This window comes from Brachycentrus maculatus, unplaced genomic scaffold (genome assembly GCF_059751285.1).
Source record: "Brachycentrus maculatus isolate JH-2025_06_01 unplaced genomic scaffold, ASM5975128v1 h1tg000326l, whole genome shotgun sequence".
NCBI classification, from domain to species: Eukaryota; Metazoa; Arthropoda; class Insecta; order Trichoptera; family Brachycentridae; genus Brachycentrus; species Brachycentrus maculatus.
In genome coordinates, this window is record NW_028281075.1 from 1,048,563 (window position 1) to 1,067,513 (window position 18,951).

An 18,951-nucleotide genomic window follows, 5' to 3' on the forward strand; every position below is an offset into this window, starting at 1 on the left:
CAGAGAACTCTTGTCGAATATCAAGGTTCGGAAGATTACATTTCTGTGCGGAGAAATACTAAATTCTGCAAATTATAGTGATGGAATAGATAAAAGGATGCCGAGGACCTGGCAGAAAACAAACATCTTGGCTTCGCAACATTCGCGACTGGACCGGGATAAGAATGGTGGAGTTGTTGTTCCGGACGGCGCAGGACCGCGAAACCTTTGGCATAGTGATCGCTAACGTTGGGGGAGACCTGACAAGGCAAATGCAAAGAAGAGGAAGTTAAAGTTTGAAAAGATTAACCCTTCACTGCATAGTGTATCAAATTTGTTACATACCCAATAGTTAGTGTTAAAAGGTTCTTTAAAAATATAAGCAACCATTTTTTGTTGTTTGCTGTTGTTTGTTGTTGTCTGCCTCCGTAGTTTAATGGTCAGCACGCTCGGCTACCATTCTGGAGGTCCCGGGTTCGATTCCTAGGGGGGTTCAAATAAATATTTGTGATTTTTTCACTGTAATATTTATTCAATATTATCCTGGACTGGTTCCTGAAGCGGAGGGCTGATCACCTTTCCTTCATGTGTAAACGATCAAGATAACACTGCGTTTTATGACGCAGTGCCCTATGCACCATTGAGGTGCGGATAAGGGTTTTATTATTATTTATTATTATTTTTTGTTGTTACTGATTAGATACATTCATAATTCACGTATATAGTTAATAATTTTGCCAAAAGACGCGCTATGAACGCCAAAATAATAACTTCACTTGTCTCTCGAAGACGAACTGTCAATGCAGTCATGGAGTCATGCAAAAAAAAGTCATGCAGTGAAGGGTTAAGTAATATACAATGACTCACCATCTTTGTTGATGTCCCACAGCACTACCGTGCACTTGAGCCTCGCCAGCCTGAGGGCCAGCAGGCGGCCGAGCCCGCTGCCTCCGCCCGTGACGAGCGCCACGCCGCCCTGCAGCTCCTTGCTGGGACGCCCGATCACCACCCACACGAGAGACTGGACTATGAACCCCACACAGGCCACTACGAACATCACGAGGTCCATAAGCTTTTCCGCCATACTGCGCTTCGCACGCCACTTCTTGGGTGGCTCGGCGCATACGTGCCCATTCGACATTCCATTCGCGGAATCCATTTTCGCGGCTTGTAAAAAATATATCTTTAGATCAACAGCCCGCGATTTTTTGTTATTTTTTATATAGCCCGCATTGACGCTAAATTGTGATAAATCCTCGGTTATTTATCGATTATAGATAAATCTCATGTTGCTCGTGGCATTCACGGTGCATTTAGAAAGTTTTTACTATCGGCGAATATTGATAGTACGTGTTGAAGTCGATAATGAGCGAGTCGGTTGTTCAGCCTAGCATGAAGAACTTATTATCGTGTCTTGCCCGTGGATTTAAGCCGTCTGTTGTTCGTTGGACGACTGCGTCGGTTGCAAATCTGGGACGAAAGGGAAAAACTTCAAGATCAAACAAGATGGAGACTGTTCTCACTAGAATGCTTTCGTATTGTTTTTATGCACTCGCAGCGACCGCTTCGTAGAATTGTTTTATGTAACTGTAAAGTAATTCTGATGTTTTCTTCAGACGATTCCGATTGTTTTCTACTTCTTCTATTTAACGCGTGCAACCTGAAAGATAATTAAATTAATTAATAATTAAGAAAATGGCCACACGTTGCAATGAAATAGCATAAAATAAGAAAAAATATCAAGCCGCTTAGCTGAAGCCTCCAAAATACAATTCAAGACATTAGAGATATATCAACAGAGATGAAAATCTTTTTTGAAAAGGGAAAATGAAAGTCTGGGCATCTCAAGAGCTAACGACCTGTCACTGACAAGGGACTAAATCAATTTAAAACATGTTTATTATTACCATTCTGTCTACGATTAAAAACCCATATTTACAATGATTTTTAATATTTTGTGCATTACATAATACTTCCTAGCGCAATCCCTTGAGTTTAAAAACTAATGGAGTTAAAACGTTTAATTATGCAGGTGAAATTATCTTTCAAAGAATCTTTTCTGCGTAAAACCTTTCATTTATAAAGTGCGATTGTTAGGTTAACACTAAATGCGGTAAAAAAAGACGCGCATTACTGTCGCTCGTCAAAATTAGGCCTACCGAATTCTATAAGTTGACATACGAATATCCTCGTTTAACGTAAGACGTCCGGTCGGTTAGTGTTTTTCACATTATTCATATATCCGAATAAAGTTTTTTTTCTTCAATGTATCATTTAGAAAGCAAAAATGACTTTCTTTTTTATCTTAAAAGTATTTGATATTTAAACGTGAGAGATTTATTATAATATTAAATAACTTCCGCCTATCGTTAGGTAACCTTACAAATTGAACGATTTAAAGTACAAATATATTTTTTTTTAAAAACAGCCTAGTATATATGGTGCATTACATATATTTGATACATAAAATGTAGGAAACCTATTTCCATTTTAACCAGTGCAATCAGAGTTTTTTTTCACTACACTTAACCAATCAATTAACATTTATTACACATATTACAGCTATTCAGAATCCCATCCTTTAAGACTACTATAAAAAATTAACTGAGTAAGATGTTTTTTTTTTCGATCAAAGCTGTTTTTAAACAGCAGAGCGTTTAGCTTCTAAATAATATTGGCCGATGGGTAAAATGCAGAATACATAGTATATAACAATGTTGTTATTTTTTCTTTGATAAACCAATTAAGAATCAGTTTAAAATCCGCCTTGATTGAATCCGTATTTTGAATGGGTTTTTAACAGGGTGGTACTGACCCCCAGTAGGTGCTGCAAAATAATTCTAGGGAGTAAAAAAGGTCCTAGGATATAAAAGGGAGGTGTAGGAAATGGAAAATAAATAGTTTTCTCCCTTTCTATTCGTTCTTCCGTCGACAAGATTTTTTCAGTGAGGCGGTAGGTGTTATAGCATTAGTGTATGTTAAAATATAATAAAAATCTTTTTTTTCCAGATGATAGGATATGGGAGGCTATCTATTTAATAGCATTTAAATATAAACATTCAATTATAAATAATGCATTCAGAATTGCATCGTAGGACAGGTACTTTTATCATGTATCCGGTGGAAGTTTAGTTCAAGTCTTCGGAATTAGGAAACGTCTCGATAAATCACGTGGACTGCCAATGTCATATAATGTAATACAAGGTAGTCTGCTTAGATCGGAAGCGAATCATACCCTATTGAGACCTACGAATAATTATTCACTACGTATAATTATTATCCAATAAATATTTAAATACGTAGGATTTACCTTCATAATGTACATATAATCTAGAAACTTCTCTTTTAATAAACCATCACTCTTTTGTGAGTATTTTTTTAAAAACTTCTTAGAAGTCCCTAATATTTAAAAAAAAAAAATATATATATATATATATATATATATATATATATATATATATATATTTATATATATATATATATATATATATATATATATATATATATATATATATATATATATATATATATATATATATATATATATATACATATATATATATGTTTATAAATATATATATATTTATATATTTATATATATATATATATATATATATATAAATATATATATATATATATATATATATATATATATATATATATATATATATATATATATATATATATATATATATATTATATATATATATATATATATATATATATATATATATATATATATATATATATATATATATATATATATATATATGTATATATATATATATATATATATATATATATATATATATATATATATATATATATATATATATATATATATATATATATATATATATATATATATATATATATATATATATATATATATATATATATATATATATATATATATATATATATATATATATATATATATATATATATATATATATATATATTTACATATCGCTCACTCCTTTCAAGAACGTCATAAATCAAAAATCGTCAATTTTCAGTTGTGCATGTTTTCGGAATACCCAGAAAATGTAATATATCTCAGCAAAAGAGGCATATTTTTAACTTAATATTTACCCGCTACAGGGCAGAAAGTGTTGTTTTTGCATTTTGAAGAAAATGTAAAAAAAAAAAACTAACTAACCATCACGCCGCTTCCCCGCAGGGGTAGGCAGAGAGAATAGAGCGCCACACCACTCTGTCCTTGCAAACATTCTTCGCCTCTTCCACGTTCATGCATCTCCTCATACATACCCACCGATTGTTACGACTCCTAACCTGACCATTTTCAAGTATTTGGCATACCTGATCGTGCCATGTTTTTCTCGGTCTTCCTCTGCTTCTTTTCCCGCTAACATTCGCCTCATAAATTTGTTTTACCGTTCTTATCTCACTCATTCGTTCTACATGTCCAAACCATCTCAACACACCTTTAATAATGGTTTTAAATATACTAAATATTTTTCAAATGGAGAAAAAACATTCAGGTTTTATATAAAAAGATCTGTTGCACAGTAAAAAGTTCAATAAGTGGTTTAATATTTATTTTTAATACATGTCATTATATTTTTAAACTTTAAAAACGAACTCCTGAAAAATCAAGTTTTTTTTTTATATATGACGTTGTTGAAAGGAGTCAGCAATATGTAGAAACAATTATTGTATCCCGGTTAAAAGAAGTGTCGTCCGAACCGACAAGACTCCGAAGCGCCGAGTACATTCGGCAAAGATTCCTTTCTAAAATAAAGATGAACTCTTTTTGCTGGAAGTGAATTACACTTTCACGGTCGCCTGTAAACCGATTGACCTTTTTAAAGCACTTTCGCCACAGGTACAACGCTGAATGCTCTCGAGTTCTGCGACACGGTGATGCGTGCTTCATACGTCATCATCGCGTAGCGCAATAGGTTACCTTCTTAGTTATTATTTTTTATATTATTTTTTGACATCTCATTAAAGATGAAGAAGAATATGGAAGTCTGAAAATACCTTTTCTTCAAAATGCAAAAACAACACTTTTTGCCCTGTAGCGGCTAAATATTAAGTTATAAATACGCCGCTTTTGCTGGGATATAGTACATTTTCTGGGCAATTCGAAAACATGCACAACTGAAAATTTAAGATTTTTGATATATGACGTTGTTGAAAGGTGTGAGTGATATTTCATCGAAGACTTTTGTTAATATCTCAACATCCTAACCCTTATCCGCACCCAATGACGCATAGGGCTATGCATCGTATTGACACAGTGTTATCCTGATCTTTACTAACGTGATGGCAAGGATATCACTCCGGCGCTTCAGGGACTAGTCCAGGGTAATATTAAAAATCACGATTATTTATTTTCACCCCCACTTGAGAATCGACCTCGGGACCTCCAGTACGGTAGCCGAGCGCGCTGACCATTACACTACGGAGGCAGATAAAACTATCTAAAAACTATCTAATACCTAACTAATTGATTTCTCAACACAGATCTCAAGACATCAATTGAAACGGGAATATGTAAGTCTGGGCATTTACATGTATTACAATCTGTCCTTGGCTGATTTAAGTGACTTATACAATGTGCAACATGGACCATTTCACCCATGATTTACAACAACAAGAAAAAAAGCATTTCTCGAAAAAAACTTCTTCTACTACATCGAAAGTTTATCATCGTGTATGAATTAAATAACTCGAAACAACAGGAAAATCTACCATTTGTAATAAAACGAAAATCGACCCATTCAAAATACTACTAAACTTACTACTTTATTAAGAGCAATAATTACGTCTCTTATCTGAAAATATTAAAAGTATTGCCTGAAATATAATTATTATTACGACACGTAAGCTTATGAATATCTTATTTGAATGTATGTATCTAACCGAATATTTTTTCAAATGCTTCACAGTACTTACTAAGGATACCATTATTTTAACATAAAAAATAGAATAATACTGGGGGTTGTATATATATATATATATGTATATATATATATATATATATATATATATATATATATATATATATATATATATATATATATGTAAATATATATATATATATATATATATATATATATATATATATATATATATATATATATATATATATATATATATATATATATATATATATATATTATATATATATATATATATATATATATATATATATATATATATATATATATATATATATATATATATATATATATATACATATATATATTTATATATATATATATATAAATATATATATATTATATATATATATATATATATATATATATATATATATATATATATATATATATATATATATATATATATATATATATATATATATATATATATATATATATATATATATATATATATATATAAAATTGAACCATTAGAATTTTCATAATATATCAATTAATTTGATTTATTTGTGAATTTTATTTTATTTTAAATAAAATGTTTGTTATGGGACAAAAACATTTCAAATTATTTCAAGTCAATTGCAGTTAGTAATATCTGTTAAATAAAAATAATATGCATACAACCCGAACGATTTCTCAATGAATAGTCTTCTATTTTTTATTTCAGTTTTACTTAGTATAGTATACTACTATATCTTAAAATCTATTGTGACACGTGCTTCCATGCATTCCGCATCATTTTAGAACACCGTATGTGAAGCTAATTATAAATTTTAGAGTTGTGTCCTTGAGTCATTGAATGGTTAAGAATTTATGAAACAGTGGTATATACAAAATAAAACTTAAATAAAAAATGGATAGATTTTGCGACAAAGTGACTGAACTGTTAAATCTTTTAATGTTTTAATAAATGCATATACCTGTTTTGATTTTTTTTCAAAGCGTAATATATAATAATAAAATATATAATTACTTTTGACACCTTGTTTATAGATTACATTTCTTAATAAAATCAGGTTATTTACAAAATCGAGTTGATAGCTTTATGGAGATAGTAATATATGGAATTAGTCGTAAAAATATTTTATCGGCTTACAGTAGCGACTTAAAAAAATAAAGAGAACATTCAAATTGGTATTGCTAATTTTTATTCTCATAATGACCTCTACAGAAAATATATCAACCATGAGTTAGTAGGACACATGCTTATTTTTAATAAAGTATAATAATTACAGTCCAATTCTTATGTAACTTATTCAGTTATAAAATAATAATAATCAGAATTTTAATTTGTCGTTGGGCTTTTCCAAACAGTGGCGTGCATAGAGTTTTTAATCAGAGTAAGCAGCAGGGTTGGGTAAGGATAAGGCATAGTAGGCACTGGTCGTGTTTCTATATGAAACGCGAGTAATCCAGAGAAGGCACTGCTTTTCTGCCTATTTGAAATGCATGCCTCTGCTTCCAAGGCAACATATCGCTCACTCCTTAAAACAACGTCATTTAATAAAAATGGACGATTTTTCAATTGTGCATGTTTTCGGAATGCCCAGAAAATGTAGTATATCCCAGCAAAAGCAGCATATTTTTAATATTTACCCGCTACAAGGCAGAAAATGTTGTTTTTGCATTTTGAAGAAAAGGTATTAAGTGTTTTTTTTATAAACTAAATATTTTTCAAATGGAGAAAAAACAGTCAGGTTTTACCTAAAAAGAACTGTTGCAAAGTAAAAAGTTCAGTAAGTGGCTTGATATTTATTTTTAATACATTTTATTATATTTTTTAAACATAAACAAAGATCTCCTGAAAAATCAAGTTTTTTTATTTATATATGACGTTGTTGAAAGAAGTGAGCGATGTATGCAACATCCTGCAACAGGTCCACATTTGAATGGCCTCTTTTCCTTTAACAATCAAGAAAGTATTAATACCATTGCAGTTGCCTAGAACCACTAGATGTAGAGAAAGGGTGGAAGAAAAAATATTAAGTTATTAAAATTCTTGGGAATGTATGTATTATGTGTGTATATATATATATATTCATACACACAATACATTCATACAAATCACAAAATATTCATGATTTAAAAAAAAACAATAATGGTTAAATACTCGAAAATGTGTTTCGCCAACCCTAGTGTTGTTCTTTTTCACACAAATAATTCAATACTGTTTTTTCATATTATTTTTTGACATCTCATCAAAGATGAAAAAGAATATGGAAGTCTGGGCATTTACGGGGCTGACGACCGTCATAGGCTGGTTTAAGTGATCACTTTACACACGTGTAACATTCACCAATTCTACCCATTATTGACAACCACACTACTCAAATTCTTGGAAGTTCTGTATATATGAACCAATTTATAAACCTTGTTCTTGAATCACTAGAACTTCACCAGAACATCTATTGGTGAGATGCAAAGAAGCTTTTTACTAAGCAGAAACTCTTATATTAGTATGTGAGGTCCGAATCCTGGATTATAATCACACACATGAGAAACGCCAGAAAATACCATTTTCATTTTTATTATTTAAGCTCACAATTTGACCAAACAATTTATTTACAACATTTTGAGTGTGTCCAAATACTTGTTCACAAAATCTGGATTATCTCCAATTACAGGAGTTATTTTCATATTTTTTTTGACATCTCATCAAAGATGAAGAAGAATATGGAAGTCTGGTCACTTTTCAGCAATTTTTCGAAGTATTTCAATTTTCAAAAGTATTATTTGAAAAAAAGTATCTAATAACGCGATTTAAACAATTAAAATATATTTTAATTACTGATTAAACAATATTTGCAACAAAAATATTGAAAATTTTAAAAAACTGACAAATTAACAGAAAGGATTTAATAGAAAAGCAAATAGATAATCGATTTTCCATCGATAAATTTTATATTACACGTATATATAAAATTTATGCATATTATATTCCTAATAAGAGAAACCACGTACGATTTAAGTACGTGATAAATATAATTTTCTCTAGTAATTCACCCATTTCCAATTTTGTAAGATGTGAAGAAAACCTAATTTCACTTGAACATATAAATATACACACGTGTATGGACAGATAGATAAACGCTTGTTTATATTTTATGCAAGGAGAAATATCACAAAAAATTAAGTAATTTAAAATATTATTATGTATTGAATATTTGAAAAATAATATAAAAATAATTAAGAAATTATTATATCTCGATTCAGTCGGCTGAAAGGAATCATAAAACAAGGATAATATATGAGAAATACAGTGTTAATGTTACCACAGAAAATTTGACTTATATCAGGGAAGAGACTTATTCTTAGCCTAAATTCAGATTTTCGGGGTTACAACATTATCGCAATAGACAATATCTCTTGAAAACGGGCAAAAGCCCGTTTTCAACATTATACTGAAAATGGTAATCACCGAACATGTATGAAATATAATTTACAAATTTGTGTTTCTCTACTAAGGAGCTTTTTTACATTTTGACATGAATAAGAATATGGAAGTTTAGGTATTTACAGGGCTTACGACCCGTCACAAGCTTGTTAAGATATGACTTTACTCACGTGCAACATTCACTATTCTTAGCATAATTGACAACCACATAACTCAATTTTTGGAACTTCTACATATATCGTAAATCTCATGACATTTGAGCTTTACATATGAGTAACTAGAGCCATCTATGGTTGGATTGAGAAAGCTTTTATTTAGCAGAGACTCTTTTATTTAGATGTATGGAAGACCCTAACCTGATCCTAACCTTATTTTACATTATTTTACAGCCTGAAAAGAATATTTTTTCCGGCTTATAATATGAGCTATTATTTTATTCGTAACATTTTGAGTGTGTTCCAAATACTTGTTTTTAAATCTGGGTGTTCACAGCATGTACGTATCTTACGATGTTTAAATAAAAAATAAGCCGTACTAAGCCGTATTAATTCGTAATTTTTATTTTAATGCGGCTGATTTTAGATTTGAATAATATTAGATACATGTACATATGCAGGTATATGTATAGTATGATAATTGGATTTAATATAGGTCATTGCTATCGTCAAACATTCACCGAACCATAACAAGAATTAAAAATGGCAATCTAAAAATGTTACGATTTTACTCTGGTGTAATCCGTGGACGGCATGTACCACATATGCGAGTACTTGTACAACTACGCGCATAACATTGACTTTCATTTTTAATAAACAAATGACCTTTTTTACCACGTGGAGAAGTAAAAGTCACGGGTCGGCCAATATACTATGTATGGTATGTATTCTGTGTTGGTCCCACTTCGCCTTGAACCGGTAGCGTCGCAACAAAATTATTATTCCGATGATGCTGCACTCTTTGGCGACCATTCAAAACAAAATTTTTGGTGAGACCGACGAAGAATAATGTCCGACACCGACGCAGTAAAAACTAAAATCTACAGCCCAATAACTAATAACTCTCCTCATCCATTGTTCACTTTGTGTAATAGCACTTTTATAAACACTTATTTGTCACGAATAACGGTTCATAAAAGTGGTTTTACACAATGTGTAAAATGGATGGTAAGGAGACTGTTTTGTTACAATACCACAAAGTTATCAATGCTTTTAATATACAAAGAATTAACTTATAACTGTTTGAATAAAGCGATTCTTGGTGTCTAGAAAACTGATATTTTAACAGTATTATCCTAATATTTAGGCGCTGGATAGTTTTATGGAGACTTGCAAAGACTATTGACAAGTAAGTTTATGAACTGATCGTGAGCAAGTATGTAGAATAGGCTTTGATTGGTGTCCAAATACTCATTCACAAATCTGGGTTTCTCCTCTTAGGAGTTATTTTTTTCATTTTAGACTCATCTATCTAAACATGGATGAAGAAGAATACGGTGAACTCCCAGACTTTCATATTATTCTTCATTTATGTTGAGATGTCAAAGAAGCTTGTTTGTGTGTATTTCCTTTATTAAGAAAAAAAAATATTTCCCTGTGATAAAATGGCAAATAAAAAGGATGTGAGCTAATTAGTCAATTTTTTTTAAATTAACCAATTTTCTCACTACAATAAAAGTAATTTGTGTAAAGCATGCACTAATTTTCTCGTTTATAGAGATAAAAAGCATGCAGTTATCTATATAGAGATGCAAATTGCAGATGTATTTTTTCTTAATGTTATTTTGCATACAGCGAATGTTGTATTTTTTTATTTTTAACTAAACATTTTTTATACTTTAAAACTATGTCTTTTTTTTTAATCACAATATATTAACGCAGTGATAATATCGATCAGTGAAGAAATCAGCTTAGTCCTTAAGACTTACTAATTATTTAGTCTTCAGTGACAAGCTGATAATATAATAAAGTACTCATAGGATTTTTTAAAAATTTATTCGTTAATCACGGAGTTAGTGCATCAAATATTGATTTAAATGTGGTCGATTTTATTGAAGTTGCCTGCCAGTTTCACAAATCCATAAAATAAAAGAGCCACATCGGTTAAATGAAATATGCAATTACAAATAGTTTCAAGAAAAATAGGCACATACTTTTATGAGTTATTATAGGAGCTATTGTGACAGCTGGTTTTAAATGTCAATTTATTATATCATTTAATTAATTATTTTTATTTTTGCTAAGTAACAGTTTATAATTTATATATAGTAAATAATTTATTAAACGCCCAACTCGTAGTCTGTAAATTTTACCGAGTTTCCTAATATGTTAATATTTCTTCTTCAGCCTAGAATAATAAGATTCAAAGAATTTGACCTTTCGGTCAGTTATTGAGCAATTTTCACTCGGGCGTATTTATAAGCACGACACGTGGTTATGTTCATCATACCATAGATATAATTTATTAGAAGAAGAAAAAAACAATATTTATCAATATATATAACGTTATTTTCGTTCTGTTATTTGGTCCAGGATTATAAATGCATATTTTTCTTTTATATTAGACGCAAACGAAGTTTTTTTGGTTCCTATTTCACGAGAAGTCACGAGATCATTCCATTTCATGTGATGCATATTTTCCTATTCGAATACATTTATCAAACAAATTTGCGCATTTAAAAAACTGAAAAGACCAATATTTTCCTTGGCAGTTATTATTTCGTGATTATGAGTTTAGTGATCACGAAAATCATGGAGTTGATACATGACACAACACACGTAACTAATACTAATAACGGATTTGTACAAAAGTATTCTGTGATTCTGTTAAAAGTGACCTCGGCACGGGAACACTTAGTGAAGATACATTATTTTAAATATGTGTATGATGAAATATATTAATAAATAAATAAATAAACACAAATAAGAGTATAGGCCAATCTTCACTCCCTGTAACCTATCATAATCTATTAAAAATAGTAATTTTCTAGAAAAATACCGTCACTCTTAGCTCCATGTACTTAAAAACAAATAATTATTCATTAGTTTTAAAAAGTTTAAAAAGGATTATTCACGAGTACTTGCTTGTAGTAAAAATGTTTATGATTCTAATATTTGGTTCAAAATTACGTTACTTTACACACGGTGAGCCTTTTGTGTATTTGAAATAATTTTATTTTTTTAAAGATGGATTATTGCAAGGACATATCGAGAAAAGAAATTAGTTTATTCCTTAAAAAATAATTTGAATAATAGTTTCATCTACAACATTTTGAGTGTGTCCAAATACTTGTTCACAAATCTGGATTATCTCCAATCATGGGTAGAATTGGTGTATGTTACACGTGTGTAAAAAGATCACTTAAACCAGCCTATGACGGCCGTTAGCCCCGTAAATGCACAGACTTCCATATTCTTCTTCATCTATGTTGAAATGTCAAAAAATAATATAAAAAATATTTTTATCATAAATTTATTTTGTAATCTCTCAACACATGAAACATTGATAACCATCATGCGACACGTGGAAAAAAATAACAGCTAAACAGCTGTAACACCCAAGATGGGTGAAAAGCCATTAAAAAGAAGAAGAAGACGAAGAAGAAGCTAAACAGCTGACGCAAACAACGCATTAAACTCATGTGTAAAGGCAACTAGCCGTAACTCAACTCAGTTGCGTCTGTTTAGCGTAACACGGCTCAAAGCATTCTTATAACTAGCCTCTATCATATACAATCACAGATTTTGCTCTATCTCTTTCCTTTACCGAGATATTCATTATTCAAATAGCCGCAAAATTGTATTAATTTGATATAAGTTTTGGCAAAAAGCATAATCTTAAGTTAAATTTAAACTCGTTTATCTCAAACTACTGTTTTTAACTTGCGGCTATTTGCCTTGTGTTTTTTCTATTTCTTAATGTGAAAAATCACTCATTAAGCTCGTTTTAATAATTCGCTTAGTGTTAAGCAAAAACACTAATTAAATCCATTATTGAAGCCACAAATCAAATCATTATAAGTCGCTATTATGCCTTGGAAATGTAATATGTACCAAGAAACGATAATTAGTACAACTTATTACATTATATTAAAACTGATTCTATTTTGTAAAATTACATGAGAATTATAATTTCAAAATGTTATTTGAATAAAATGTGAACGCAATATTAAATTAATAAACAAAAGAATGATATTTTTACAACATGCAAGTGTATCCAAATACTTGTTTACAAATCTGATTGTCTCCATTCAAAAGTTATGTTTTATAATGTTAACTTCAATAGAGACTCATGAAATGCTACGAGTATGTGTGGTCCGTACTGCTTTATGGCTCTAAGACCTGGAGCCTAGAGGTGAATACGATAAATCGTATTATTTTTTGACATCTCAACATAGATGAAGAAGAATATGGAAGTCTGGGCATTTACAGGGCTTACGGTCTTCATAGTCTGGTTTAAGTGATCTTGTCACACACATGTAACATTCACCAATTCTACCCTTAACCACATTACTCAAATTCTTGAAACTTCTAGATATATTGATCATACTCATAACACAGTATGGGCGAGTTCACTAGAGACATCTATGTTTAGGTCTCTAGGTAGAATTTGTGAATGTTACACGTGTGTAAATTGATCACTTGATTCTTTTCAATTTTTTGTTGCGATGTAAAAAAATAATAATACGATATAAAAATTATTGTATTAATATTGCTGTCGATATATTACAAAGTATTCACATAAATAAACTATTAAAAATTTGCATATACGTTGATTGAATTCGAAAGTCTTTGAAAAAGCGTGAATCCTCACTTAGATAAGTGTGTACAATATCGCAACAAGTAATGAAAAGGCCGTAAAATAATTATTAAAACACTCGTTTCACTTTTCAACATATGTTTTTACACACTTTTCAACATACAACAGGAACAGTATTTTAATTACCAAACGACATCAAAATATCTTATCACGTATTTATAAGAAATAATGTTTCGGTGATATAGTGACAAAAATTTTTAGATGAACATTGAACTGTTTCGAACTTTATATATATATATATATATATATATATATATATATATATATATATATATATATATATATATATATATATATATATATATATGTGTGTGTGTATATATATATATGTATATACATATATATGCACTTACGTAAGTGACCCTCTTCTTAAAAAGAATCAATTATTAGTTGAGATGCAATGATGAAGCTGTTCTTGACATCTTGAGTATTTTTGCAACCGACGTATATTTGAATCTCACTACCGGGAAATGTTATTACTGCAATCAATGTCTTTATATTTTAATGATCATGAATATGAAATACTGTGTGTATTCATTATTGAATGCACTCTTACTATTTATAACTCAGTAGGTGAAAGCTTGCTGAAGGAATGGAAAAAAATTAAGCCTTTTGACGAGTCGTGAAAAAAATCTATCTAATACCTATTTTTTCTCTTTTTTATCTTTTCTCTTAATATTATTTAGCATTGGTACCTTTGCTTTCATTTTTTTCTTTATTTCCGACTGTAGCCAATTTGTGCTTACTAAATAAAATACATGTAATAATTGTTTACAAAATAATGATCTCTTTTTAAGTATATTAAAGATATCGGTATGGTCCGCGAAATCATTGCCGAGGTTTTGCATTGGGCGAATGGTACTGGAGTATTAAATCCAGACATTGTCCGGTCGATTTTTTTATTTTTAAAAGAGAGTGTTTTTATTATTTACACAAATATTTAAATTCTATACTATTTCTCTGAGCCTAAGCGGCTCATTATTAGAAATAGGTATCAAATTGTGGTACAGTGGGTCCGAACCGAGAATCTCTGACTTAAGAGTCCGCGACACCACGGGACCACAACCCGATAATTTAAAGATTAAGTTGAAACTTAATCAATTCAAGCAGTACCCTATGCAACATTGGTTGGGGATGAAGGTCAAAAAAGCGACCAATATTGTTAGAAATGTGTTATGTTGATATAATATAATTTTTAGTGATTATTCAGACGTTCTGTATCCTGAATATTGTGCAAATTAAGTAATTATATTTTGGTTTTAACATCACGTTTCATAAACATAAATAAAAAAGAAATATAATTAATAAACATACCTGCATAGGCACCTTACACGGAAACTAATAAAATTCCAAGCGCAGCACAAAACAGTCGTTTTAAAACGAATTACGTGCTTATTTTTACGATTGTTAAAATTCTCACTTGTGATTTTAATAATCGGCGGGAAAACAGAAAATGTGCGGGAAAATGTCACCGTGATCGGTCAATTTTTGCGCACGCGCGACTGATTCCTTGCTTACGCGCAGCCGCAACGACAGATCGAAACCGACTGACAGCAGCGAAGTCCTCCCCCCTCTTGATATTAAAACGAAAATCACGGAGATTCTTTGCGACCGCCAAATGAATTGAATAAAAGAAAAAACGTGCTCTTTTCTGTTAATACATTTTCCGTTTTGTGCCTGCGAACGACCGGCGATTATAGAAATGTAATCGTTTCCAGGCATCGCGGTCCCGCGCGTCAGTCATTCCTATACTAGCATCCGATGCTAGGCAGGTACCTACTTCAGTAGAACCACAAGTGCTTGCCTACTTGATGCACATTTTGGGGGGCGACCCTATAATCGGCTGCTAAGGGCATAGATAAATCTATATATCATGTAGGTACCTACTCTATTGGTCGAGTAAAATAACAGTGTTTTTTTTCGTTTGATATCTTGCCTGTTATATTACTTTTTTATATTATTGATAAAAATACTTGAAATATATCAGGTATGAAGTTAATTTGAATATAAAAGTGCTGAATTTGAAATCTTTTTAGAGTACAGTAACATAGGATTGACAAGATGTTTTTAATACATTTAACTAACTAACCATCACACCGCTTCCCGCAGGGGTAGGAAAAGAGAATAGAGGGCCACACCACTCTTCAACAGTCTTCGCCTCTTTCACGTTCATGGATCTGTTCATACATACCTGCTCATTATTTTGACTCCTAATCTGACCGCTTTCAATTTCAAAATTAATATATTCTATGGAGTGAATTGTGCATAAAAATAACTACGTACTTTTCTCACATTTGTTTTTGAGAAAAAAATCACATATGTTCATATGAAACTTTTATTTTTCATCATCTCCAATTATCTTGTACAAAATCATACTAAATACAAATATGATATATTTTTTTATAAAGAAGATTGTTTTTTCATACTTACGTCTAAAGGCTTTTAAAAGTTCAGTTATTATTAAAATAAGTTTCACAAGTTTCTATTTAAGAAGCTTGTCTGCAGGTAGGATACGTGGTTAGGAAAGGAAAGGTATATGTGAAAAATATATTACTAGCACCCAGACCAATTGAAAATAATTCTTTCTTTAATTCATTTTGCAATTGGCGGGAATTGAACCCGCAACGCCAGTTTCGCAGTCAAGCGTCTACCGACTACGCCACGGGGCCTGTATTGTAATATAGTACAACATAATAAAAATGTATAGACAAATATTATAAAAGTATTAAATTTATATGTATATAGAGTAATTGAAAATGGTGATACCGAAAAGAAAATATATTTCACTGTTTTTTACTCGACCAGTAGAGCACCTAGATAATATAGAGATTTATCTATCTCCTTAGCAATTGTTTATAAAGTCGCTCCCTAAAATAATTATGGAAAAGGAATTGAATTGAAATAGTATTTTAAATATCAGTACACAGCGATTCGAGTCTCAAAATACCCTAACAAGTAATACACAATAAATAAAAGTATTATACTTCTGTGCCTTGAATAAGGTAGTGTTAACAGTCAAGATTTTTATAATTAAAAGAGTATTACAATTATCCGCCTCTGTAGTGTAATGGTCAGCACGCTCGGCTACCGTTCTGGAGGTCCCGGGTTCGATTCCCAGGGGGGTCAAATAAATATAAGTGATTTTTTCACTGTAATATTTATTCAATATTACCCTGGACTGGTACCTGAAGCGGAGGGCTGATCACCTTTCCTTCGTGTGTAAACGATCAAGATAACACTGTGTTCATATGAAGCAGTGCCCTATGCACCATTGGGGTGCGGATAAGGGTTTTATTATTATTATTATTATTACAATTATTACAGAATTCGTTAAAAATATTAAGTTTCACAATCAGGATCGACCCAAAACCATTGCAATGTATTAATAAACATAGAATCAAGTAGATTTAATGATGCTATTATCTTTATTTCAAAAATAATGATGATGTGTAAGATCATTCATACCAATCAAAATAGTGTTTGTTAAAAACGTTATTATTATTAACAAAGGTTAATATAGAAAAATATACCTATTAAAATTAATGGTTTCTATTGTATATTAGTTGATTAACATCAACATTGTAAAATACATTGTAATACACAATAATTAACTGGGAAAATTTAACACAATATATTATGATCATTCCAGGAATTTTTATTTGAGTACTGCTTTTTTAAATTTATTTCTTATTTTGTACTCAAATTTAACGTCAATTTAAAGATTTTACCCCATTTTACTTTATATATAAAAATATTCATAAAAGATGCTCGTAAAAAAATAAACAGTCAGGTGAAACATATTAACAGTCTATAAATAATTGTTATTCTTTTTTAGAGATGAAATTATTATTATATCTTGAGTTTTTAATAATCAATATTGGTTACTAATATTCTGTATTTTATATCCTTTCATATAATTTTGAATCTTTTAATCTACATCTCTTTCTTTATTTATAAATTCCCATCCTGAAATAATGTAATACATTAAATAAATGTTAAATTAAAACATTGTTTTTTGATTCACTATACAATATTTCAGTCTTCATTCTTTCTGACATCTCATCATACATTTTAAACCCTCTATACATTAAACTATTTTATCCTTACGATTGTTTTCTTAGGTGTTAATATTTTTCCGGTCATGTTTACTTTTAAATTATACTACTTATTTTGGTTTTCAATTAAATACCATATCTTATTGACCGCTCAATAATAACTAACCACTAAATACGAGTAAAAAATAAAAACCATTTGTAATACGTACCTACTGATTATTTCGATACTTGGAATATATTTAATTTATTTACCATAATATTAAATTATGTGCTGACTGTATATAAAATGAAATATAAAATTTAATTGAAACTATTATTTCATTTAAGAAATTTCTTATCATGGTGAAATCACAAAGCAATGATTCTTTTCAATTGAGTTGGTATCACTAACACCTTCTGATCATAATTTTTTTATTTTTTTATTTTATTTTATTTACGTCGTGAACCATTTTTCAGTTAATAATAATAATAAAATTAGGAAAAAATTATGTTCTGTTTACGATAAACCCACATATTTGGTGCATAGGGCACACCGCATTGGGTCAACTTCATCAGTAATTATATAAAACCAAAAGGATCAAAACTCAACAAGGATCATCCAAACCAAGAGTGCAATATATTTGAAACGATATTTTAAAAAAAAAACAACAAAAAAGCATTTGTTTACCAAATAATTTCAATTTATTTTTTTCTTTTAAATTTAAACACAGCAAAGCGTCCCGTCCTTAAGCTAGTTTTTTAAGAAAATGGCGTTATATTAATCATTCAAAATTAT

The 18,951-nt window shown here is 30.0% G+C and overlaps 1 protein-coding gene across 1 annotated transcript in view; it reads right to left on the bottom strand.

Annotated features, from left to right (window-relative positions):
- Nucleotides 1–15,673, bottom strand: part of LOC148304209 (estradiol 17-beta-dehydrogenase 11-like) — a 66,138-nt gene extending 50,465 nt beyond the window's left edge. Inside the window, exons 1-2 of the mRNA XM_088268580.1 lie at nucleotides 15,436–15,673; nucleotides 847–1,639 (exon numbers count right to left, since the gene is read on the bottom strand). Coding sequence (XP_088124706.1) covers nucleotides 847–1,138 — 292 coding nt within the window. The 5' untranslated portion in view covers nucleotides 1,139–1,639; nucleotides 15,436–15,673. The remainder of the gene's footprint in view (nucleotides 1–846; nucleotides 1,640–15,435) is intronic.
- Nucleotides 15,674–18,951: the final 3,278 nt, after the last annotated feature.